This window comes from Phoenix dactylifera, chromosome 11 (assembly GCF_009389715.1).
Source record: "Phoenix dactylifera cultivar Barhee BC4 chromosome 11, palm_55x_up_171113_PBpolish2nd_filt_p, whole genome shotgun sequence".
Taxonomy (NCBI): Eukaryota; Viridiplantae; Streptophyta; class Magnoliopsida; order Arecales; family Arecaceae; genus Phoenix; species Phoenix dactylifera.
Window position 1 is genome coordinate 3,082,200 of NC_052402.1, and position 24,777 is coordinate 3,106,976.

General features: G+C 40.5%; 3 protein-coding genes across 4 annotated transcripts; all 3 read left to right on the forward strand.

Annotated features, from left to right (window-relative positions):
* Nucleotides 1–716: 716 nt before the first annotated feature.
* LOC103720525 (homeobox-leucine zipper protein HAT5-like) lies at nt 717–4,082 on the forward strand. Its single transcript, XM_008810273.4, has 3 exons — nt 717–1,371; nt 2,277–2,668; nt 3,305–4,082. The coding sequence occupies exons 1-3, from the start codon at nt 1,251–1,253 to the stop codon at nt 3,701–3,703; spliced, it is 912 nt and encodes a 303-aa protein (XP_008808495.2). The 5' UTR covers nt 717–1,250; the 3' UTR covers nt 3,704–4,082.
* A 4,842-nt stretch (nt 4,083–8,924) lies between these two features.
* On the forward strand, nt 8,925–11,363 carry LOC103720535 (putative pentatricopeptide repeat-containing protein At5g40405). The gene has a single exon (XM_008810283.3). It carries the CDS (start codon nt 9,242–9,244, stop codon nt 11,090–11,092), a length of 1,851 nt encoding a protein of 616 aa, XP_008808505.2. The 5' UTR covers nt 8,925–9,241; the 3' UTR covers nt 11,093–11,363.
* Nucleotides 11,364–13,560: 2,197 nt separating this feature from the next.
* LOC103720541 (protein arginine methyltransferase NDUFAF7, mitochondrial) lies at nt 13,561–22,068 on the forward strand. 2 transcript variants are annotated; one of them, XM_039131278.1, is made up of 11 exons: nt 13,561–13,863; nt 13,995–14,056; nt 16,836–16,979; nt 17,302–17,412; nt 17,557–17,763; nt 17,909–17,965; nt 19,980–20,032; nt 20,137–20,368; nt 20,886–20,994; nt 21,146–21,411; nt 21,718–22,068. In XM_039131278.1, the coding sequence occupies exons 1-10, from the start codon at nt 13,626–13,628 to the stop codon at nt 21,406–21,408; spliced, it is 1,476 nt and encodes a 491-aa protein (XP_038987206.1). In that variant the 5' UTR covers nt 13,561–13,625; the 3' UTR covers nt 21,409–21,411; nt 21,718–22,068. The 2 variants fall into 2 exon arrangements, 1 of the variants encoding a protein (XP_038987206.1); XR_005513818.1 differs by lacking the exon at nt 21,718–22,068 and having other exon boundaries at nt 13,730–13,863; nt 17,557–17,761; nt 17,906–17,965; nt 20,137–20,364; nt 21,146–21,682.
* The last annotated feature ends 2,709 nt before the right edge of the window (nt 22,069–24,777 follow it).

The window sequence follows — 24,777 nt, forward strand, 5'->3', positions numbered from 1 at the left end:
CAATTATTTCAAAGTTTTTTTAAAAGGTGCTCGCCGGACATGAGGAATGCATAGAAATTAGAATATGAAACTAGAGATATTTTTACCAACAGTTTCACTCAAGATACATCGTCTCAGTCTCAGATCTCGTAGCAATGCCATTCTATTATTATATCGGTACATCCGTTACTCAACATGCGCTCTTTTTATTAGATACAATGAGATGTATCAAAGATGGAAAGTTCTTACAAGTAAAACTTTTAACATACATTTAACTCAAAAAAAGATAAAATAGATAGGTTAGATGAATACAAAGACGGATGATCACCTGAATAAAATTGGCAGCCTTTGAATTAAGTGCTAATAGATTGAATATGTAAGAGAGTGAACAAAAGTCGCATAAACAATGAGATTCATGCTCCAAAACTTTGATTTAATAGTAAAATTGACTGGGTTGCCTCCTATATAGCTCAGCATTTTAGAGAGGAATTTCTGGACTCATCGGAAGGTTCCTTCTATACCATTGTGTTAGATTTTTATTATTGGTTCAGTTGGCTGCACTTATTTTAGAGCTGTACTAAAAAAAAATAAGTAAAATTGCAGAGGACGGCAACGAGCAACTTTGTTTATGAAGACAACGTGGGGGCATTTCGGCCATTTCAACTCCAAGCCATCAGCGAGCCAAGAAAGCAGCAGTGGCATCACTACTATTCACTAGGCCACTCTGATCTTTATAAACCCCTGCCTTCGAAGCTCTCCGGCCAGGGGAAAATAGCAGGGAGAGACCGGAGCAAAACAAAACAAAACCAAATCCTTTTCCATTCTTCTCTCCCACCACTGGTCTCTGTCTTCTCCGTCGGAATTCTTTCCATCCACGCCCCAATCTTCGTCTCCTTCCATTAACTCCTCTTCCCCTGGGAGGGGAGAGAAACTAAGAGATGGCTCTTAGTAGCCCCTGCTCTATTGCTCTTCCAACGCCTCTGTCATCATGATCACCCGCTTCTTCCGTCACTAGCTACATAAGAAGAGAGAAGTAGCGGGTGTAGGAGACCTTTCGGAAGGGAGAAAGCATGGCCTTCTGATCTTAAGCCGGCTCGCTAAAGAGTTCCGGGAAGAACAGAGACAGAAAGGGCGAGAAGAAGAGGAAGAGAGAGAGAGAGAGAGGTCGGGAAGGAGTGAAGTTTTGAGAAGTTTCGGGGGAAAAGACACTATCTGGAGAAAGACAGTTTAGAAGAAAAAAAGACAGTGAGGGAGGGAGAGGGGGGAAGAATATGGCGGGAATGAGGGCGTATGGGGCCCCAAATATGGCGGCTTTGCTCCGGCACGAAGGGTTTCCCTCCGACGCTATCGAATCTCTGCTCGCTTCGGACTCTTCTCATGGCGGATTCCTTGGTAACCATCTCGGCTTGTTTTGAATTTTGGAATTTAGTTCGGGTGATAGTTTTTAGTGCTCGGCTTCAGTTTATTCTCTTATTTTCTTTGATCTGATTCTAATTTTGAGCTGTTTATTGGCCTGCTAAGCTTTTTAGATGGTCAAAGTGGAGATATGTGTGTGTGTTTTGTTCGGGGTGGGGGTGGGGGGATTTGTATAAAGGTTTGCAAGAGGGTTACTGCCACTGAACTTGGTACTTTTTCCTAGTATGCGTTTTCCATTACTCATCCATCTGAAGTTTTGAGCTTCTGAAGTTTTTCTGGAACCAATCTTAGAAGCATCTCTCTTATTGAGGCCAGTTAATCTTGCCGAAAAATTATTTGATTTCTACTTAAGCTGATGGATTTTTTGACATGAGCATAACAAACTACTATGATCGAGACTTTCTGAATTATGATATCAGGATACGTATTAAGTGTCTGAGACTTCAGCTTAAAAACTGCGCTTTGATCAATACTCCCACTAATTGTACTTCTCGTTTTTAGCATTTCTTTTTTTTAAAAAAAACTAAATATCAAGTAACTTACATGATGGCCTTATCTTGGATTCGAATATTCATATGACATTTTTGTAGGCAATTTGACGAGGCAATTTCGTGATTTTTCCCTTAAAAAAGGTGTTTGCAGTTATTAATTTGATTTAGATATAGAGCAAAATGTTCTTTACTCATTCTTTTTCCATCAAATTTTATGGCGATAGTGAAATGGATTTAGAAACGATATTTTGTTTGTGAACACATAGAAAGTTGGATACACGATGATAGTTTTCTATTTTCTATGTTACTCAAGCTGGTAGATCAAGCTATACATGGCCACAGTTAGAAGATACATATTGAACTCTAAGTTAAAATTCGTTTTGTCCCTAGGCTTGAAATCCATGATGAATATTGAAAATGTTCGTGGGATCACAAATGAAGGATCATTTTACCGGTCCCTTGACTTGGATGAGACCGGTGAGGTGAACCTGGAGGAGTTTTGTCGCCAACCAGATAAGAAGAGGCGGCTAATGGTTGACCAGGTTGAGCTCCTGGAGAAGAATTTTGCTCTTGACAACAAGCTCGAACCAGAGAGAAAGATTCAGCTTGCAAAGGATCTTGGCCTTCAGCCTAGACAGGTAGCCATATGGTTTCAGAACCGCCGGGCCCGATGGAAGACAAAGCAGATGGAGAAGGATTATGGAGCGCTTAAGTCCAGCTATGATGTTCTCAAGGCTGATTTTGAGAAACTACTCAAGGAGAAGGAGAAGCTGAAAGCAGAGGTAATCCATTTCAGTCAAAGCAAATAAATTTATACTGCTTCTCTCCATTTTTTTCAGCTGAAACCTGCATCCCCTTTAAAAATTGCTTGAAACTAATTTTTGGGTGCATGATCTCTTGCACTAACAACACCGTACAATGCTAAAACTCTTTGTTTCTTAATCATGTTCAATACCCTGAAAGCATGAGTAGATGTAAATTTTGCTCTCTTTTCGAATTGACACGACTATTGTCAAGCTGTAGAAAAAGGATTCCTCTAGTTTTAAAGATTTTGTGCATCAGATGCTGAGGAATAGTTCATATGATCACGTTCATTTTCTTATTATGAGTCCGTTATACTACTTCTTGGTCATGTGTCTTGCACAGATTGCTATATGTTTCATGCTTGTCCGAATGATGTTTCATAAGAATTAATTCCTCATCTTCTGTTCAAGAAACTGCTCTGTCGTTTTTATTTTACCACAACAGCAATTGAGGAAGACAAGAAACCAAAATGCTATTGTGACATGCCTTTCCAAAATTTACGTACTGTCAGTCAAAAGATTTGTCCTGATCTCTGTCTGTCTTTCCTCTATTGCAAAATATATTCAGAACATAAATTATATCTCCCTTATCCCTAAGAATTTTCTCCCGAACAGGTTCTCTTTCTCACAGACAATCTTTGTAAAAGGGAGAAGGGCGACTTAGAAACACACGAAATCAAAAATCCTCCCCTCCTGCTGGAAAAACTAGACATGGCTTCAGTTTTTGAAGAGAAAAAACCTGATATGCATGTTCTGCTGTGTAAACCAGAGGATCTCAGCTCTGCCAACAGTACGGTATCAGACTCGGGTAGCCCTGGGTGCACTGATGGAGTACTCTCTCCACTTATGGGGCAGGCAGGCTCTTCAAATGTCTTCAAACCTGATAGGGCTGTTCTCTTACATGTCGATGAGGACGAGGAAATTAAAGGATGCAGCTCCATGAAGCTTGAAGACAACTCATGTAATTATGTTTTCCCAGTGGAGGACCAGGCTTTCTGGTTCTGGCCCTACTGATATTTCATACTTCCTATTCTATGCATGTCCATCCTGCTGTTAGTCTTTGTTTCTGCTCTAGGATTTTTCCTCTTATGATGTAATGATGAGCAAGGAGATCGGTAAGGGCCATCTGGTGACACCAAACCTAGGTGGTTTGTTGGTTTTCTTCATCCTTCCAAAGTGATGACGATCTCTTTCTCTAAATTTCCCTTTCTCATCCTTCTGAAGTCCTAATTTGATATCTAAGTTGGTTTGTAACAAAGCCTTAGGCAGCCGAAAGGCCTTCTTTGTAACTATGCATATGAAAAGCTACAAGATTCGGAAGTCAAGCTAGCTCATGGACCTGTGCTATACGGTCTAATGTGGAGCTATATCTGTAACTTCCAAGTGGCAAAAATTAGCATGGGAATATGATCACTGACGTCTTGTTTATCAGAATAGCTTTCGGTATACTCCTTTGGTCTAAAAGAGTTTCTTCAGAAGGCTTTGATCTGTTACGAAGATACGAGTTTTGTTGCCGAGTAGTTTGTGCCACATGGAATCTCGTATAAACAAGCTACAGGGTGTAAGAGTGTTGCTTTTCTGTTGCTGAAGCTTTTCTTGCGGATCCTGATATACGGTTATTTGGATCAGACGTTGTGGAATCCAATGGTTATTTTGCCCCTGGTTTCTTTGTACGAGGTTACTTTTATTTGCCGAGTGGCTTCAATTGTTGATATGAAAGCGACTGGAATGCTCTACTTGTGGCTCCTATTAAAAGATGGATGGTCAAAAGGGGATGTTATTGCAGCTGACTTTCTTTTTTTTTTTTTTGTTGCTGCTAAAGAGGACATCTGTTTTAGGGTGACGATTGCTTGCAATCTGAACAGCAACATCTACTATTTGTGAGAGTGAGAGAGCTTGTTTTGAAATTTGATAGCAACTAGTACAAATAAACACATATCCATAAAGGAGTAGTGTTACGTGTTATAGACCAACGGCATCTAACACTGTCGTTAGGGCCCCATGCGATTCACACGTTACGCAATGGATGGTTTTTCTTGTACTTGAAAAAAAATATAGCTCTTCTTGGCAAAAAGAGAGTATAAGAGTGCCTTTATCAGTGCAAAACCATTCGATATGCCTAGGCCTAGCACTGCCAGATAGGGAGGGGGGAGGGAAACAAAAGAACTTGTTCCATATCCATCGAGCCAACTACATCTCCAGGACATCTCAGCAGTCATGACGGCCAGACGGAAGCTGCCACGAAAAATGTGGCCGGCTCCCACCGGAAAGAGATCTTTGCCGCCGACCTCCGCAGCTCGAATGGGAGCTCCAGAGGTGTCCATCCTTGATGCGACGTGCCCGGCACACGTGTCCGTCTGTGAGTGGCTGTACCAGGACCAGAGAGAAGCGGGGCCCGCGATCAGCCCATTAGGAGAGTGATCCAATCCCTTTCTAACGGCATTTCATTTCTAATAAACAGTACAATAGATGGAGAACACCTGCTAAACTCGTCCAGATGACGTCCTCAGAGTGACGTGCCATGTATGAGGTGATCCAGTCTGCAGCTCTGTTCGCCTCACAATACGCATGACCAATCTGGACGACGGACAGCTCCTAAACCAGTCTGCGAATATCCCGAATCAACGGGTAACCATCGTCATACCTATTCGCTCTTCGCATCCAGCCAATCACCGTGGCAGAGTCTCCCTCAATGCACAATCTATCGACACGCAGCACACATCTCGCATACAGGATGCCCTCCCAGACTGCTCGTAGCTCCGCCTCTACAACAGTCGAGCCGGGTATGCTCCGACCACCAGCTGCAATTAATCTACCATAATTGTTCCTGACAACAAAGTTCACTCCATCGGAAGCTCTATCCAATCACCTTTCTCAAGATGGGATCTGCAATTTTTTTTTGGTACAGCTGCTCACACCATGCAATCTCGCTCGAGCACAACTAGTTGAATCCATAAAAATAAGATTACACAGTGAAGGAGAAGTAGAAGCATGCCGAGTTCAGAGAATCTTTGCAGAGTGTTAGGCTGCAAATAAGACGACTCAATAAGCAGCTTTATTCGTTTCATGAAGCACATGTACGATCTAGAAAGCATAACGATCTCTTATCATCTGCCGAATATCGCCGAGTAGCGGGAGCTCAGCCTCCCCCCATCTCACCTTTCGTATATGCTCAATCATCTTAGCTGAGTCCCCTTCGAAGATGATATGCTCTCTCTCCCCAAAAATTATAGCCTCGAAGGTACGGCGTCCCCCGGTAATCAACCTGGACCCGCTTTTTTTTTTTTTTTTTTTTTTTTTTTTTTGCGGAGTCGGACAACACTTGCCGAGGAGAAGGCGAGGGGGGCCGCTCCCCCATCGAGCCCTCTCCGTCGTCTTTCGGCGCGTCGCTGTCTCTGCCTCTCCTTGGAAGGGAGGGAGGGAGGGAAGGGCGGATAAGAAGAGGGATGCTTTGAGGTGGTGAGTCGATGCGGGGTTGCCTTGTGGGTGATGAAAACGCCGCCACGTTCGAGATGGGTGGCTTGCATGCCCGGAGCCTCACTTTCTTCATTATTCTTGACTAAGAAGAAAAAGATGAGGGAGAGTATATCTATTGAATCTACTTTGAAAAATATGCGATCAAACTCATTGATCTAATGTTCTCATGCTTGCATGTTCTAACTACCCATCCCCATAGAATCGTACTGCAAAGAAAAATGCTATGATAACTTACAGATTATATATAGAAAGACATGCAAAACCTTCACATCCACATGACCAACAATTTCCTTTCAAAGTGAAATGTACGCAGAACCCCACAAAAATACCATGGGCCTTCAAATCTCTGTTGCATCTTAATCTCCTACAGCCCCCTCTATTATTTCATCATGTGGTCCACCATAGAGAGAATCCAAGTTGAACTTCGCCGCATTATCCGAACACATCATCGAGGAAAAGTTTCTCTCCCCGATAGCAGATAACTCATCCTTATCTAAATCCCAAACATGTCTCATTTGGACCCCTAACAATCGACAGCTTACATCCATTCCAAGAAATGTGCCTGCATCAGCATCCTCTGTGTGATTACATCAGCCTTGTTCTATACCATGTCGTGAACAGAATATCGGATGACACAAGAGATTCATTAGAATTTAGAGGCAAAAAAAATATATAGAAGAAGTGCAAGTGGTAAAGTTGCACTTTAGAAAAGAAAAAGAAAAAGAAAAAGTCCTACATTCAACATATTCAGAAAACATCATCAACAGAGACATGCACTTTAGATCGGCAGTCGAGCAACCTCAATAAATGCAACGAGATGACTGCTGAGGACCCACCCCTAGTGTCAGTGAACTGCAGCTAGAAACTCACGTAGTGCTCTGGAGGCAACTCCTTAATTGGTATGCCTTCTCCGTCAAGGCCCACAAAATGAACTCGACAGAATTCCGCATCATGCTTTCGCCCAGTAAAAACCATCTATAGACTTGCAAATTTCTTATCCAAGGTTTTCCAACTATTACCCAGGCAAGAAGCCAGCCTCATCTTTGCGAACGTTAAAAGCATAGGTAAAGGAGAAGGCAATGGAGAAATAAGTGATCAGAGGCTCAAGTCCTATGCAGTGAAACAAAACAAAATTGTGACTAGGGAATAGAAATATAGTTACCTTCAAAAAAGGAATAGAAATATAAAGGTATCATCTTAAAGACACATCACTAGATGATAAATTTGATAAACTTACTACTATGGAATATACAAAGACTTGATAAAGAATTACTATTGATTCATATGAAACTTGTATTAGGAATCTCATGTCTTACGGATGAACGAGAAAAGCGAATAAGGTTCACGGGCCTGTCCTTTAAAGCTATGTAATTTGTCTGACAGGCATGCACCAACAGAAACCATATTGTTTTTACGAATTTTTTCCAACTTATTCAGATGAACATAAGCAATAGTTCAGGGACAATTGGATCATTTCAGGGTTGTATCAGTAGGTATTGGAAAAGCTCACCTCTCTCTCTCTCTCTCTCAATCTCTCTTTTTAATTTATGAAGTATATGTGAACTCCAAAAATAGTAGAGTTCATTTAACATACTACGAGAATTAATAATCCCTAAGTTTTTCAAGTGCGATAGTGCATAAGATTCAACATAACAAGTAAACAACAAAAATATTACAAATATCAACTGTCAGATGTCATGAAACAAGAACAGCTGCAACATGGTAAGACAGTCCTAAGCAGAAAAGGTAGGGTGCGAATCGCAGGGGCTGAGCTTGAAAACAATCATCAATTCCAAGTCATGATGATTTTTGGAGAGAATGTGTAATGATACAAAAAAGGTGATGTTCAATCCAAGGAAGGGTTTGCCGCCAAAACCAATCGAGTTAGAACCACATATGGACATTCCAAGAAAGACCATTTATATAACCCTCAACCTTTAGGAGTGAAGTGGGCGTGTGAATCAACTGGCTGTGCAACACAAACAGTGATTGGCCTGTGAAGTTGGGAATCATGCACTGAACACGGCGCTGCAGTTGGCCCAACACATCGTCTCCACCGCACAGAAGAGGGCCTAAGCGCTTGAGTCGAGGGAGCGAAGGGGAGGAGGCCATTAGAGAGGAGAGGGGAGGCTTGGGAGAGACCAGAGAGCTCCTGGAAGGAGCGAGATGGAGGCGGTCAACTGGTCAAGCGAGTGCGAGTTTTATCGTTACAGGCTTTTATGTGATAGATGTTCCTGTCATACGTAGGCCGTAGCTATCATATATAGATAAATTCTCTATCATTTTAATATCTTAAATTAAATTTTATATTTTATTGATGATGTTGCAAATAGAATTACAAGAAACAAAATTTGTGTTACAGAATAATAAGCAACTGTTTTCCAAAATGCGGCTATCTTCAGGCCATACAACTCCAATACAAATATTGGCCTTCTAAAAATCATTCACTGCTGTGACTCCTCTGCCCAAAAGCTACATTGAGGATGGCCCGAGCAAGGATCAGCCATACGAGGTTTTGGTTGTAGATGGATTTCATTCATTTGGAGGGCGACTAGGCTACTGTGATTGGATGGATTTGTGGACAGATTGTGGCTGCGGACAAATATCTCTTGCCCTTGGATATTTGACAATATGTGAAGAATTGTATCATTTTTAGAGTAAGTTATGTTTACCACAAGGTAAATAGAGCTTCAGGTTGAGTTGCATGGTTATTTATACTTTGAATGGATGGCACAGCCTTACTACCTCTCTCATGGAATGAGTAGTTGAATACTTTTGTGAATATAATCGTACTGGATTTGTGGGATCCATCTGTGAAAAAAAAAGAAAAAAAAAAAGAGCATTCCTTAGGCTGTTGTTGGTTGCAGCAAATATCTTCGACCATCATGGAGGCTCGTTCTTTGCTGGTGCAAGGATAAAAATTTCAGAATCCGATTGAATTTGTGCTATGAACTCGTTGGGATCGCCAGTTTTTAATTTTTCATTTGCGTCGCATAAAAATTTTCACGATCTTTACCCAGATTCCTTCCCGAGCGAAATAGGTGAGCCTCTTCCCACCTCGATCGCTGCGGCGATATGACCTCCCTGAGAAACTTGATACCGAGATATTGCCCACTCTCCCTTCTGGACTCCACCACCACCCTTCCCCAGGTTCACCAAATCCACGCCCACCTCCTCGTTAATGGCCATCTCAACGACCCTCCCCTCTTCGCCAAGTTCGTCGCCACCTTGGCCCTCTCCCTCCCCGACCTCCTCCCCTACTCCCACCACCTCCTCGTCCACTCTCCCCACCCGCCCTCCCTCTTCGCCCTCAACTCCCTCATCCGGGCGCACTCCAAGGGCCCCACCCCCCACCTCGCCTTCCTCTTCTACCACCAAATCCTCCACTCCCCCGCCCTCTCCCCCGATCACTATACCTTCACCTTCCTCGTCCGCGCCTCCGCCCAGGCCGCCGCTGCTGCCGCCGGCGCTGCCGTCCACGCCTCCGCCCTCAAGCGCGGCCTCGCCGCCGACCCGTACGTCCAGAGCGGCCTCATCCACATGTACGCCGAATTCGCCCTTCCCGACGCCACCCGCCGGGTCTATGCCGAGCTCCGCCGTCCCGACGTCGTCGCCCAGACCGCCATGGTGGGCGCCTTGGCGGGCTCTGGCGAGGTCGACCTCGCCCGCGAGATGTTCGACGGAATGCTCCAGAGGGACCCCATCGCTTGGAACGCGATGATAGCCGGGTACTCGCAGGTGGGCCGGTCGAAGGAGGCGTTGGAGTTGTTTTCTTTGATGCAGGCGGAGGGCGTGAGGGTCGGCGAAGCGACGATGGTGTCGGTGCTGACCGCGTGCGCCCACTTGGGTGCGTTGGCTCAAGGGAAGTGGGCGCACGGTTACATACAGAAGAACAAGATTGGAATCACTGTGACGCTCGGCACAGCATTGATAGACATGTATTCCAAGTGCGGTGACATGAGAAAAGCCATGGAGGTGTTTTGGAGCATGGGGGAGAAGAATGTTTACACTTGGAGCAGTGCAGTGAGTGGTTTGGCGATGAATGGTGCAGGCAAGGAATGTCTCGAGCTCTTCGAGCTCATGAAACAAGAACATGTGCGGCCCAATGGGGTCACCTTCATTTCGGTGATTCGTGGATGCAGTGTGGCTGGCTTGGTAGATAAGGGTCGTGAGCATTTTGATTCGATGAGGGATGAGTACAGCATTGAACCATGGTACGAACACTATGGATGCATCGTTGACTTGTACGGTCGAGCTGGGCGGCTGGATGATGCAGTCAATTTCATCAATGCCATGCCCATCGAGCCCCATGTTGGAGCTTGGGGAGCTCTGCTCAATGCCTGTAGGATTTATAAGAATATTGAATTGGGTGAGTTTGCAACGAGAAAGATCTTGGAGTTAGAATCAAAGAATGATGGTGCTTATGTGCTCTTGTCAAACATCTATGCCGACTCGAGGAATTGGAAGGGGGTCAGTAGCATTAGGGAGTCGATGAAGGCCAAAGGGGTAAGCAAGGAGCCTGGTTGCAGTGTTATAGAGGTTGGCGGCAAGGTCCATGAGTTCTTTGTGGGGGATAGATCACATCCAAGGTATAAGGAGATTGAGGTGATGTTAGGGGAGATGTCAAGGAGGTCGAGGTTGGCGGGGTACGTGGCTAGGACTAATGAGGTGTTGTTTGACATTGAGGAAGAGGAGAAAGAGGATGCTCTTTGTTGGCATAGTGAGAAGTTGGCTATTGCTTTTGGGTTGATTGCATTGGGGGAGGGAGTGACCATTAGGATTGTGAAGAACTTGAGGGTATGCTTGGATTGCCATGATGCCACAAAGTTTATATCAAAGGTCTTTCAGAGGGAGATTGTTGTGAGGGACAGAAATAGGTTTCATCACTTTAAAGATGGGGTATGTTCTTGTATGGATTATTGGTGATGATTCTAACCGATCTGTTATATTCTCGAGTTCTTTCATTTCTTTTGAGTTGATGAGCTCATGATTTTGATTATTAGTTTTTTTCACTTTTACCTTCTCTTGAAGAGCCTTCTCTTCGGCAAACTACGTAGCAAATATTACATTTACTGATGTTTTGTTAATTTGTTTCACACAGAAGAGAGGCGTGTGGGAACTTGTAAAGAATTTTATTGAAAGAGTCACATACTTGAAGTATTTAATAAAGTTCTATTGAAGTATAACTATTCTTGGACCCCTGAAGTGTGTTCTGTTGTGTTTTTTAGTAAAATGCTTTGTTCTGGTCTCTGAAGAATTATCTGATATGAATTTTTATGGTGAGAATGTGCTTCTGCAAATGTTTCTTCCAAGAACATTTACGAGATTTTTGTTCAATTACTCTGAAAGCAGAGGTTGGAAGCAAATTTAAAATGTTCGGGTATGATGGATTTGCAGCAGAGAGATTTCTCTGTTTCCTGATATGGAAGGCAGTGTTGTATATATTTTCATTTGATTCTCGAGTTCAAAGAAAAAATGTTCAACAGAGTAATACTTCAAAGTAAAAGCAATTTAGTTACAAGTTTCCATTTGGCTCCATGAAATCCATCTATTGGATTTCTGATTAAAACTAATTGTTACATACATTATTCTTTTGAGATCAGTGTCATTTCTGCTTCCTCACAAAGGGTAAAATTTAATGTTTGAAAGCATACCAACTTGTTCCTGTGTACTCTTTCTCAAATTGTAAGATGTTGGAAATGCCAACTTTTACATTCCCTTGGAATGAAATATATACTAGCTCTGATTTCTCTCACAACGAAGCACACGAGATTTCTTTCTACTACTTAGAGACTTAAGATACTTCCTTTTCTTTTCACTCTAACCTTGCGAGTCTTCCATTCTAGTTTAACTCAAATATAGATGAATTGGAATATCCATCTTGGTGTCGAGTCCATTTTGACACTTTTGCATGATTTCAAGCTTTTAATGTAATTTATATTTATTGTAAAAATTAGCTGACCGTTAGACCTTTTTCTTCTTCTATTCACGTATTAGCTGACCCTTTTTGCTCCAAAATTTTCAGATCTAACTTATAGCAATTATCATACTTTGAATATATTAAATAAAAAAAAAATCAAACAGTGTGCTCACACGTTGTGAACTTGCTTTCTTTCACTGACACAAATAACCGGATTGAATGCAAGTGCAACAAGAACGATCACTTCAGTCCTATTCCAAGCAAATTTTATTGCTCAGCTGTGAGAATAAAACAGAACATCTAGCCCATGAAAAAAAAAGAGAGTCTAATTTTAAGAGCTAGAGAAGCAGAGAAGATAAATATTAGTTGGATACAAAAATTTATATTCATCTTTGTTTTAAACCGATACGGATATAAATTGGACATCTACAAGACGACACAAGAAAAGGGATTTTCCACCCTTTTCTTGTGTCGAATAGAAACGAAGTATGGATATAAATATAGGCATAAATCGAAATTAAATTTTATGACCACATAATCAAAGATATGACTAAGTGGATGATAAATCAAGTTAATAGCATATTAATATCGTCATTTATTTTATTTAAAAGTTCATGATTGTTGTATAAAATTAAATAAGGTTACAAATGAAATCGGATATTAAGATACAGATCGGATAAGTGTCTATTCATATCCATATCTATTGTTTTTAGAGATATGAATACGAATACGGATATTAGCCGGATTCTCAAATTTTTATCCATATTCGAATAGATTTGGATATGAAAATGGATTCAGACAGGTATTATCTGATTCATTTTTATCTTTACTCTTGAGCAATACGATAGTAATAGATATAAATGAAGAAGCTAGTTCGGCCTCCCCTCCACTAGAACAACAAAAATATTTTTTTAGAAAAAGAAAAATGCAAAAAGGAAAGAGGTCGATGGTTGATCTTTTCGCGTTTCGATGCTTCACAGAATGAGAGAAATAATAAATATGTCAAATTATTGCATCGAGCTAATTTATGACTACTATTGGTTCATCTTCTTGGCATGCCCCTTGCTTGGACAAAAAAACCTTCCCCTAGCTCAGATCATAGCAATAACAATGGTAAGAATTAATTTTGCTCTTCCTTCTCTTATTTATTTTTAATTTTAAGTAAAAATGACACTACTATATATAATATTATTTCTGCAGCACTTACAACCAGTAGATTGAAATGACATCGGCATATCAAATGTCGACATCTGTTCAAATTTACTGCGACTATGAGCACGCAGACTTCCATACGGTCAATATTACATTTTAAGGTTCCAGGAGCCGTCCAGAAGCAATCCGTAATTGTTTTGGTCGACAGAGTTTAGTGTCACGATTGCCGACATTAGTTCATATTTGGGTCTAATCAATTATGCATTTAAGTCCCTAGAGTGAATATTACGATCAAGATCCTACGATTTTGTTACATAAAACTCACTCCCGGGCGCACGCTCAACCGCCTCGCCCTTTCTCAGTTGCACGAGCACGCTCTCTCCCTCGATGCTTCGGAGATCGCTCTCCCGAGCCTTCCCTCTCCTCTCCAATGGCCTGCTCCAAACCCTTCCTCTCCCCTTCGCTCCCTCGACTCGATCGCTTAGGTCTTTGTCTTCTCGTACCTCTCCTCAAACCGTAAACCCTTCTCCGTCTCAAGAAGAAGAATCCCATGAGAATCTTCGAGATTCCTCCCGCCCGGCGGTGTCCATCTCAATCGATCGCTCCGGCTTGCACAATTCAGCAGGTATCACTTGGAAACGATCGTTCGTAGACCTAATTGTCGTTTTCTTCCCTTGATTTTTTCCTGGAATTTTTTGAGAGGAATATCTTATTTTATTTCTCTTTTCTTGTTTCTTGTGACCTGCGAATTTGAAGAGCACTCGCACAATCAATCTTCGGATTCCGAGCTCGTTAAGCATCTCAAGAGTATTATAAAGGTTTGAATCGTTTGATCTTTAAATCGTTCTTTGTTTTCTCTTGCTATTTTAACTGTCAGATTATAAAGTTTTTTTTTTTTTTTTTTTTAACCATTGCTTTGTATTTCCTCTGCTTAACCTTTCGCTCTGGAAGGTTTTTTATTTGTGTGCACGTTTATAAGTTTTTGGTATGTAAGATATGGGATATCCCCAAGAAATAAAGCACGACATTCCTGTGATGAATAGACTGTGTTAGTAATAGCTAGGGCACTAGAAAAAAATTAGGTCACAGGCACGGTCATGCGGTTTTTAGGTAGTCAAGAAAGAAGGACAGGGACGGAAAAGAACAAAAGAAAGGAAGAAGGTGCAAGTCAAGAGGGATGTGGAGTGTGAGATAAGCTGTTGCTTGCTGTTGGTGGACCGCGAAGCAGCAGATAACACCAGAGAACTTCTCTAATTTCAAAAATTTTGCCTTTTTATTTTTCCTTGAAGTTCTTATTCATCATTTTGAGCCCCAGATCTTTCCGCTGTATAGCTACTTTTTTTTATTTTAAAGTTTTGATATTAAAAGATTGTGGTTGATAACTTGTTATAACTTCAATAAACATGTAGGGTGTGAATTATCGTAAACTACTAGACATATATTTATAATATATACCTCCTCATTACAGTTTCAGTAAAATTACAGAACAGAAACGACTTTAAACTGTTAGAGATATCCCTTGAGAGTAATCAATTTAAAAGTACAGGATCTCAATGAATGCTTGTTGAGTGTGTTTTAGTATCAACCTGCACATGTGGCAATATTAGGTTGTCAGATGCCCTCTTACTGAAGTCCTGCCTAGATGGCTGTTACTAGGAGCCCAACCTTGAAAAGGCATGGGGTAAATGATTTTGATAACCTTTACTAGAATTTCTAGATTTTGCATGTTTAGTTAAATTAGTACAGATAAATTGCATGGAATACGATGACTATATAGAAGCTCCTAGTCAACTCTTGAGTGGGTTTGGTAGCTCCAACTTTCCATCATATTGGGAGAAGTTTTGCAGAAAAGAATTTTTTGATTTATCGGGCATCAAAAAATTCTTTTCTTTAGAGGGTGAACCTGGGTGCAATGGCAAAGTTGTTTCATTATAACGTGGGTGTCACAGGTTTTAGATACGGAAACAGTCTATCCGCATGTGGAGGCAAGGCAACCGGTAGTGGCAGAAGCCTCATGCACTGAGCAACCCTTAAAAGGTTTTTGGTTGTTATTAAAATAGTCACATTAATAAAAAATTATGCTCCTACTTTCAAATCAAGGTCGAGTTCCTCGTTTGTTTGATACTTTGTTTGATTCTTGGGCCATATTGGTGCACCTTATAGTATAATGGTTAAAAATGTTTCCATTTTGATTTCCACGACTGTTCAGATTCAATCACAAAACAAGATCATTACATGTAATATTTGCTCTTTCAAGGAGTTCACCTGTGATCTGAATCTTCCTTGTCACTTTTGGTACGTCACTTCGGCTATAGTGGACCACGGCTTCGTTGTGCAGTTTAAGATTTAAGCTTGAATGGATTAGGAATTTGCTTAGAAATATAAGCTTGATCTATCATACTCTATCCCTTGCAAGAGTGGCCAACCTTTTACGATAGTGATGGCATTATTGGCTGAAATCTATGTGCGAGAAGGGCCTAAAGATTGTATCTTATGGAGGAATTGAGGGTTAGATTAACTTTAGGGTGTTCTTTTTTAAAGTTCCTTTTAACTTCATTTTCTTTCTTTGTTCACATTGAAAAATTTGTTTAACTCTGTGTGTGATGCATGTATGGTGTGTCATCATGACTAGAGGTTAACGTGTCCTAGGTTGACCTATTTTGCCACTTGTCATTGCCTACTACCAGTATTTTCTGGGGTCCCAAGATATGTGTGTGTGTGTGTGTGTGTGTGTGTGTGTGTGTGTGTGTGTGTGTGTTTTTCTCAAGTGCCTGTATACATTCACACAAGCCTCTTCGAGTTAGAGGGTTAAGAAAATTCTCAAGAGGTCATATGGTTTTGAAGGCTATGAAGTGCTTGGTGCACTAACTATAAAACTGCTGATGATCCTAGAGCTGCTGTAAGTTGATAGTCAATACCGATGGAACAGATCATCAGAAGCTTTTTTATTGAAGTGTTATAGTAACCAACTGGAAATTATTTATTTAGTTTCTATTGAGAGTTTGAGACTAAATTGTCCTGGCCAAAACATTTTGTCCACCTACACTACTAAAGAAACTCAAAATCAGAGTGAATTTGGTCCAGATTTTCATAATTTGGTTCCAGTTGCCTAAGAGATCATTTAAATTATACTAAATATTTCTACTATACATGCATTAAAGAATGTACCTTAGTAATTTTGAACTATCTATAAACCGAAGATGCAACTGATGAGACTTTAGTTAGCATAAATTTCATCAAACATAAATGTTCATCAACTATGGTTGTCAGTAAGGGGCTTATACACATTGATTTCCATGGATTGATGGAGTGTTGTGCTCCCCCAAAAAAGGGGAAAAACATACTTGTATTTCATCATAAAATTTAGAGTCTCAAAAAAGGATTTTTTTTTTTAATTTCCCCCCCAAAATACTGTAGAGTTCCTCGTGTCACACATGGGAATAATTTGATTGAAGTCTGCTAGAATTTTTTCGCACTTAGCAATGGTTCCATGATTCCATCTTCCAATTATGCTGAGATTCTGTTTTCCAATATGATTTTATTTTCCAGTGTAGCAACTCTAATGGTTTTTCTTTTAATTGCTTACTTGTTTAATAGTTCCGTGGAGGTCCTATTTCAGTTGCTGAATACATGGAGGAAGTTTTGACAAATCCTCATTCAGGTTTCTACATCAATCGAGATGTATTTGGAGCTGGGGGTGATTTTATTACCTCCCCTGAAGTGAGCCAGATGTTTGGAGAGGTAAATTCATTAGTTAGTAGTTTGTTCCTTTACTGTCCATTATACCACATAAATGTAATTATGAGTGCTTATCTCATAGTTACAAAGGCCTAAGTTCACAGAAGCGAAGCATAACGAGTGAATGTTTTCTACTTAGTAGGGAGTTATGCTAGATCTATATTTTTGGCTTAATTTAGTCTTGGTGTTGAAAATGTATGGATCCATGCCATCAGTTTTTTTCATCAACTTTTATAATCCTTGTTAGAGTTGCAGAAAAGAACAATATTTATTTTTTGACGCATACCGGAAACTAATCTAATTTTATCCGATGCTATTATTTCAGATGATTGGTGTTTGGACTATGTGCCTCTGGGAACAGATAGGGCAGCCTGAAAAAGTGAATTTAATTGAACTTGGCCCAGGACGTGGGACACTTATGGCTGATCTTCTCCGTGTAAGGAATATTTTTTGTTCTCTCCATGTTGAAATTCTAGTTCAGTTTTACTGTTGAAACTTCAAGTAAGTGAGGTTTATTTATTCATCTCACTGTTTCATTTGCATCCATTAAGTTATAAAGATAAGCTAATCTTTCTTGTAGGGCTCTTCTAAATTTATGAATTTTAAAAAGTCTCTTCACATTCACATGGTAGAGTGCAGTCCCACCTTGCAGAAGCTTCAATACAGTGCTTTAAAATGTGTGGATGAAACTATGAACGAAGATGGTAGTACTAAAAGGACAATTAGCATGTTGTCTGGATCTCCTGTTTCTTGGCATTCCACTTTGGAACAGGTTCCATTAGGATGTATGAAGTCCTCTTGAACTTCAGAGTTAGCAAGTTCAAATCTTCTTTTCTCTAGCCTGTTGTTTTGTATTTCTTATGTTGCAGAAAACTTAAACATTAATTTGTTCTTTCTAATGATTAGTTTTGATTTTTTTTCTCCTACAGCACCAAACCATTATCATTGCGCATGAATTCTTTGATGCTTTACCAGTCCATCAATTTCAGGTTTGTCAGGGGGTTTTTGTTGCCTATTCGTTTCGCTACTTTGTTCCCTTGTAAATAGGGTCAATAATTTATTTAGTAGCCTGTCTTCAGATATATGAATGAAGATGGTGGTAAGACTTATATTCTATGAAATGTTTTACCAATCAATGTCAGACTGTTGGAAAACCTCCTAGTTGCAACTAATGAAAATTTCCAGCTCTAGCAGGTCTATATAAATGCCAGGAGCTTTTTAAACTAACATCCTTGACTATAAATATCTTTACATGATAATCCGTTCATCATTTCCTTTATCCTTTATGTCAGTTTCTAAATATGTATAGTTTTCATGATGGGGAAACTTATGTAGAAAGTTGTATTGCCTCAAGAGTATCCTACATTTGGTTTTAGGTCCACAGAAACTAGAAGAATTTGAAAATTTTGCTGCACATGTATCTTCTATCATGGAGTGAGAATCTCTGTTTTGTCCCTTGATTCTGCAATCTCCAGGCCGACCAGAAACTAGAACAAACTAGAAGAGAATTTACTGCAATCTCCAGAAACTAGAAGAAACTAGTTTTCATGCAAGCTCCTGTATGACCTTCCTTGCTGGGCATACCACAAGCAAAACAGAAGCTAGGTTAAACCAAATTGATGAAATTGTACATTTTTCAGTAGAAATGATACATAAAAAAATTATTATCTCCTTATTTGCTAATTTGCTGTGTTATATGGTAGAGAATTTTGGAAGAATTGGTATTTTATGGTAGATAGAATCAATAGATTTATGCCTAGGCAATCCTCTAGGAAAATGTGGGGAAAAGGATTTGAGAATAGATGTTTGCTTATATCTTTGTTGACTGTTATGATATGTTTTGATTGATAGGTTTCAAAAGCTTGTGTTTATCGATATGTTAGACTTGCACGACACCGGATGGCATTAAAAGCTTGATCATGAAAATTTGTCCTAATATTCACACATATCCTTCAATTGCTATTTTGATGTACATGCCCCTGGAAACTGCATTTGTGCATCACATGAGCGCAGAATGCAGAAAGCATGCCAGATCAGTATGTGAGTTTATAGCATATTTTGATGTACGAGGTAACGAGCCCCTGGAAACTGCATTTGGCCTAGCAGTATTTACTTGATGTAATTATTGTTGAAAGTAATATATGCTTATAAAACTTTTTTATGAGAACTGCATCCTATTCATTTTTTTTATTTTTTTCAAGTCTTCCAGTTCTTTAGGTTATCTCCGGTATTACTAGTGAAGGTGTTTTCCCATTTTTGTCTGTCGTCTCCACTCAACTTCAAATATATAATAGTTGGAACTGCTAATTGTACTTTAATTTTTGTAAATGATAGTTGGAGCAGATAATCATAGTGATATTTTCTTGAGATGCATTTTATCTGATTCTCTCTTAAAAGCTAGGGGAGAGAATGTCATGCACTCAGAGTGTTTGCATATGACAAAAGAATACTTTTATATGTAAGTCTTGCGAGTGTATCTTCATCAGAAGTCAGTTGTACATGCCTGATCAACACTTTGAAGCACCATGTGCATCTGCACACGCCAGTTCTAGTTGTGGATAAGAGGACAATGCATGCAATAATAGTGCCTGCAATTGTCTGAAAACCCCTTCATCAGAAATCATTGCATTGTGTGCATGGCTATTTTGTTCACCATCTGAGTTGCAAGGTCTTCATGGTGGCAGTCTGTAATGGTCACCAATTTTTATTTATAAGCATGAGTAATGCATCAACTAGCACCTTCTTTATTTTAGTTCTATTTTGAGAAATTTTGGTATTGATATGCTGTTTCTTTTATAGTTTTTTTAACTCATTTGCTTACTCTAGGGAATCCTATAAGAGTTTTCTTATACAACAATGGCATATATTTATATTTACGATTAATAGCTGTAAATTTTAAGATCAATATTGGTGCAATAATCGTTTATAATTCTATTTCAATGAAGACTTTGTGCTGTCCTAGTGAGGCCTTTTCACTCGGGGTTTGTTATACTTTGGCTGCAGAAATCTTCACGTGGTTGGTGTGAAAAAATGATAGATGTGTCAGAAGATTCTCTGTAAGTGTTCAACAATCTATTTTGTCAGTGTACTTAATTTTCATGTTATTCATTATGACTTGGATAACAGCTGGTAATATAATCTTACATTTTCTTTTATTTAGCAATTTTCGCTTTGTTTTATCTCCAATGCCCACTCCTGCAACTCTACTATATCTGAGAAAGCGTTGTCAGTGGGCTTCTGCTGAGGAGGTAGTGAAGCTTGACCATATTGAAGTGTGTCCCAAAGCAATGGAGCTGACTCATCAGATTGCAAAGAGAATTAGTTCTGATGGTGGTGGGGCTCTCATTATTGATTATGGGAAAAATGGAATTATTTCAGACAGTTACAGGTTGGTACTTTCTTTGATGATGTTGATAATGTCTACATCTTTTCATTGTACTTTTATCTCAACTATAGTACCGTGTACTTTCTGTAAGCTCACCCTGAATGGCTTGAAGAAATTTGTTCAATATCTTTATGGTTATTGGATAGTTCTTTACTGTTATTATCACTTCTGCTTCTTATGGATCTGGTCACAGTTTGGCATCTCCTAGCAGTGGCCCGATCCTTTGTACTTCTCAATACCATACGAGGTGTGCCACTAGATAGGGTGTCATTTTAAAAGCTCAACTTATTCTTGGATGAAATTTTGGTAATCAAACATTTATTTAGCATCATTTGAAATTATCTGATTGATATTCATATTTTGCGTCTTTTAGTTTTTCTTTTCCCCCCAAATCCTTTCCTGTATTTTGCTTATGTGATTTATTTTTTACATCTGGAGAGAATCATCTGTTTCACATTGATCTCATGCAGCCATCTTTTTAACAGATTTCACGAGTTTGATACATGTAGATGTCGTATCTGTAGGCTATTCGGAAGCATAAATTTGTGAACATACTAGACAATCCTGGTTCAGCTGATCTGAGTGCCTATGTCGATTTTGCTTCTATTAGGCATTCTGCTGAAGAAGTTTCAGGTATTTGTTTGACAATATCTAGTTACCTCTACTGATTTGTCAAAAGCTTCATTAATTACTTACTAAAGAAAAAACAGGTCTATTTTGCATCTGCATATCCATAGTTCTGCATGAGAGTATATTCCAGTTCTAATGATACGACCTTTTACAGAACATATATCGGTTCATGGTCCAATTACTCAATCCCAGTTCTTAGGTTATCTTGGTATCAACCTCCGAGTAGAAGCACTGTTACAGAACTGCACCGAAGAGCAAGCAGAGTCTTTGAGGACAGGCTATTGGCAACTGGTTGGAGATGGTGAAGCTCCATTTTGGGAGGGCCCTGACGATCAGACACCTATTGGTATGGGTAATCGATATTTGGCAATGGCAATTGTGAACAAGAAGCAAGGTGTTCCGGTTCCATTTGAATGAAAGGTGAGGATGTATTTACTGGTGGCACAAATTTTCATCTGCATACGAGATATTATCTTCTCTCGTATAAGAAATAATGCAACATGCTATTCCAAGTCAGAGAAAGTACACAGTAGAAGCAAAAGAAGCTACCTGTGTGTTATTATTTCTGTTCTCTGTGGTACTGCTTTTCTTACCCTGCCGAAGATTGATCGCTTTGATAATTCTTGGAAATTAAAATAATTGTTGTTTATTATATCATTTACATCCCGAAATTCCATACTTTCAAGGGACATTCTCATTGAGTATTCTTTGGTGAACCTACAACGGGCTCATACTTACCAATGAAATGTGGAGGCTTCCCTGCCTGCTGCTTCCATTCATATTCAGCCAATCTGGCCCATGGTCAGTGGGATCATATGGTTGCCGTACCTAATGGCAAAGTAGCTGAAGGCAGTTGTAGGCATTCACTGGGGTTTCAGTGGAATGCAAATGAAATTAATGCAGTTGCATGTACTTCAATTACCTGTAACCATATGTTAGAACAGAATGATAAACACGCTGTTTTCCTGGCCCTGATTAAATTCGCTAACGGTGGACAAATAACATACAAAACAATTGAACTTGATTTTTTTTATGTAACAGGATGGCAACTGCTTAAGCATATTTTGCAACTAGTTATCTGATTTGTTTTCTGTAACTATAGCATTGCTTGTGGTAGCTGCAGCAGCCACCTGTCAGCTTCCTGAATGCTACGAGTGAAAAAGGAGAGCATTCTGAGGCAGGTAGCTGGTTGATGCCTGTCAATCCTTAAATCTACAGTGGCTGGATATAGATTCCATGATGGAAAATAAATTCTCGTTTAGTGTTTTGTGAGATGTGCGGCTGCTGCATCTATATTGTAACTTGCACCAGTTGAAGAGAATAACCAAAAGCATTTCATGACTGATGGAGAAAGGGAGAAGCTTCTGGGGGTTATTTACCTTGCAATCCTAAATTTCAGAGGGATATTCCAAATTATCTTTCATATGGTTCATCTCTTGTTGTAGTTGGTTGGTTATAACTCCACCCTCAGATGTAGGGTTAACTATGGCCAAATAAGTCACTCTATGATGGTATTTAGCTCGGTACCTTCTAGGAATGTTTTGCCCCCATTCCCCTCTTCTTTAACATCTGGTGGCAGTGAAGTTGCATTAGATGCTAGCCCTGTTTGGATGTCATAAGCGTAAGGTCGTCTAATTTTGAGAAAATTTCATCTCCAGCGAATGAACATAATTCCTAAACCTTGGGTTTGTGTAAACCGCCATTCTATTGGAATCAATTATATTAAAAACTCGCTTCAAAGCCTTTCCGCCCCGTATGAAATTAAATTGCTCCATCGCCCATCTCCCCTATCTTGCTGTCTGACCGTTTAACGTCGGTGACGATCCGCATGCACAAAAATTTATGCCCTCGCGTGGAAAATGATGACCCACAGTATTGAAAAATTAGATTATGAGTGACTGCGGAATTTATCACCACAACTGTTTCATATCAAAGCTCACAAATTCACACTAGGGAAAGCCGAGGGGTATGCAATATACAAATAGTCCGGCGCTTGCAATGCATGCAAAAGGAAGTGCACGAAAAGCTATCTTATTTAATGGTTGTCCCATCGAATGCTGCACAGCACTCTATAGTGCAAACATGCATCGCAGAAGATCTTTAGGGAGTAAGATTCTAGTGGACCATGAAGCTACCAGAAGTGACCTAGCATTGGTGACAATCCAAAAAAATAGAAAAATTAGTGCCATTGTGTGAAAAGTTAACAATCCACAGCGTTGAAATATTAAAGTATGAGGCGACTCCTGAATTTGTCATAACAAGACATTAAATATTATTCATGAACAAGATCATAAATTAGTTTGGTGCAAATGCCCACCATGGAAAGCCGCGGGGCATACAAGTGTTAGCCTGATGACTGTCAAAGCTGGAATATGGAATGGATTTATGACAGAATTCGGTGGAGCTTCTTGAGGCGCGCTTTGGAGCACTTTGGCTTTCATGAGATCTGGATTGATTGGGTGTTGGAGTGCGTTCGGGGGTCGAGGTTTTCCATCTTGATTAACGGGTACGCCTTCCTTTCTTCAGGTCTACTATGGGGCTTAGACAGGAAATGTCATTTATCCCCATATTTGTTCATTCGTCTGCTCAGATGTCCCCTATCTTCGGGCTCTGCGGGTTGCTTGTGCTAACTGGGAGCTGGAGGCGTTTGTCCCACCCTAGGATCTCGGTCTATATCACATTTACTGTTCGCAGACGATTGTCTATTCCTGACCAGGGCGCGGGCAGCGGATGCATGAGTCCTTAGGAGAGTATTAACAGAGTACTACACAGTGTTGGGGCAGAAGGTAAACCTCCAGAAGTCAACTATCTCTTTCAACCCTAGCACTGAGCATAGAGTTGGGCAACGGGCCGTGCCGGGCCGGCCCGGCCCAGGCCCCCCGGGCCAAAACTCTAAACGGGCCGTGCCTGGCACGGCCCGTGAGGCACGGAAGGCAAGCCCGGCCCGGCCCCCGGCCCCTCTATTGGTGGGCCGGGCCGGGCACGGCACGGCACGGGCCGTGCCAGGCACGGCCCGTAACGGGCGGTAACGGGCCGTGCCAGGCACGGCCCGCAACGTCACGGCCCGTAACGGCTCCAGACGGGCCGTGCCTGGCACGGCCCGTCTGGAGAGGGGGGAAGAAAATAGCCGTTTCCAACGGCTATTTTCGGGGAAAAAGACGGTTTTGCCCCTCCCAACAGTTCTATAACGGCTGAATTGAGGGGTATTTTGGGAAAAAAAAATTTTTGGGCTTCTATAAATAGCCCATTCCTCCCTCATTCTCACCACACCAAACCTCTCATTCTCTCCTTCTCTACTGCTATTATTTCTCTCTTCTAAAGTGCTCTTCTAGCAATTTAATTTTTAGTTTGTTCAAGTGCTACACAAGAGGAGGTTCCTGTTGAGAAGAGAAGGTCGCTTCTGTTGAGAGCACAAGAGGAAGCTCGGAATCTCGGCGCTGCCTCTGCCCTCCGACCCTCTACTCAATTCCTCCTTGCGGTTAGTTTTTATTTTTTGAATTAATCATAGATATGTCATCTTTTGAGGAAAGTCAGTTTGGTATTCCTGTTTCTGAGGGGGAAGAAACTAATCCCCAACCCCCTGTTCCTAGTTCCTCTAGAACTGGTGAACCGAGTGAAGGTCAAACCTCTTCTCGTAAGAGGACTAGTACTGTATGGAATGAATTTGATAGAGTTATGGTTGAGGGAGTCTGGAAAGCTAAATGTAAAAAATGTGCCAAACTTTATAGTTGTAGTAGTAGTGGGGGAACAGGGCATTTAAAAAGACATCAAGAGAGTCATAGGATG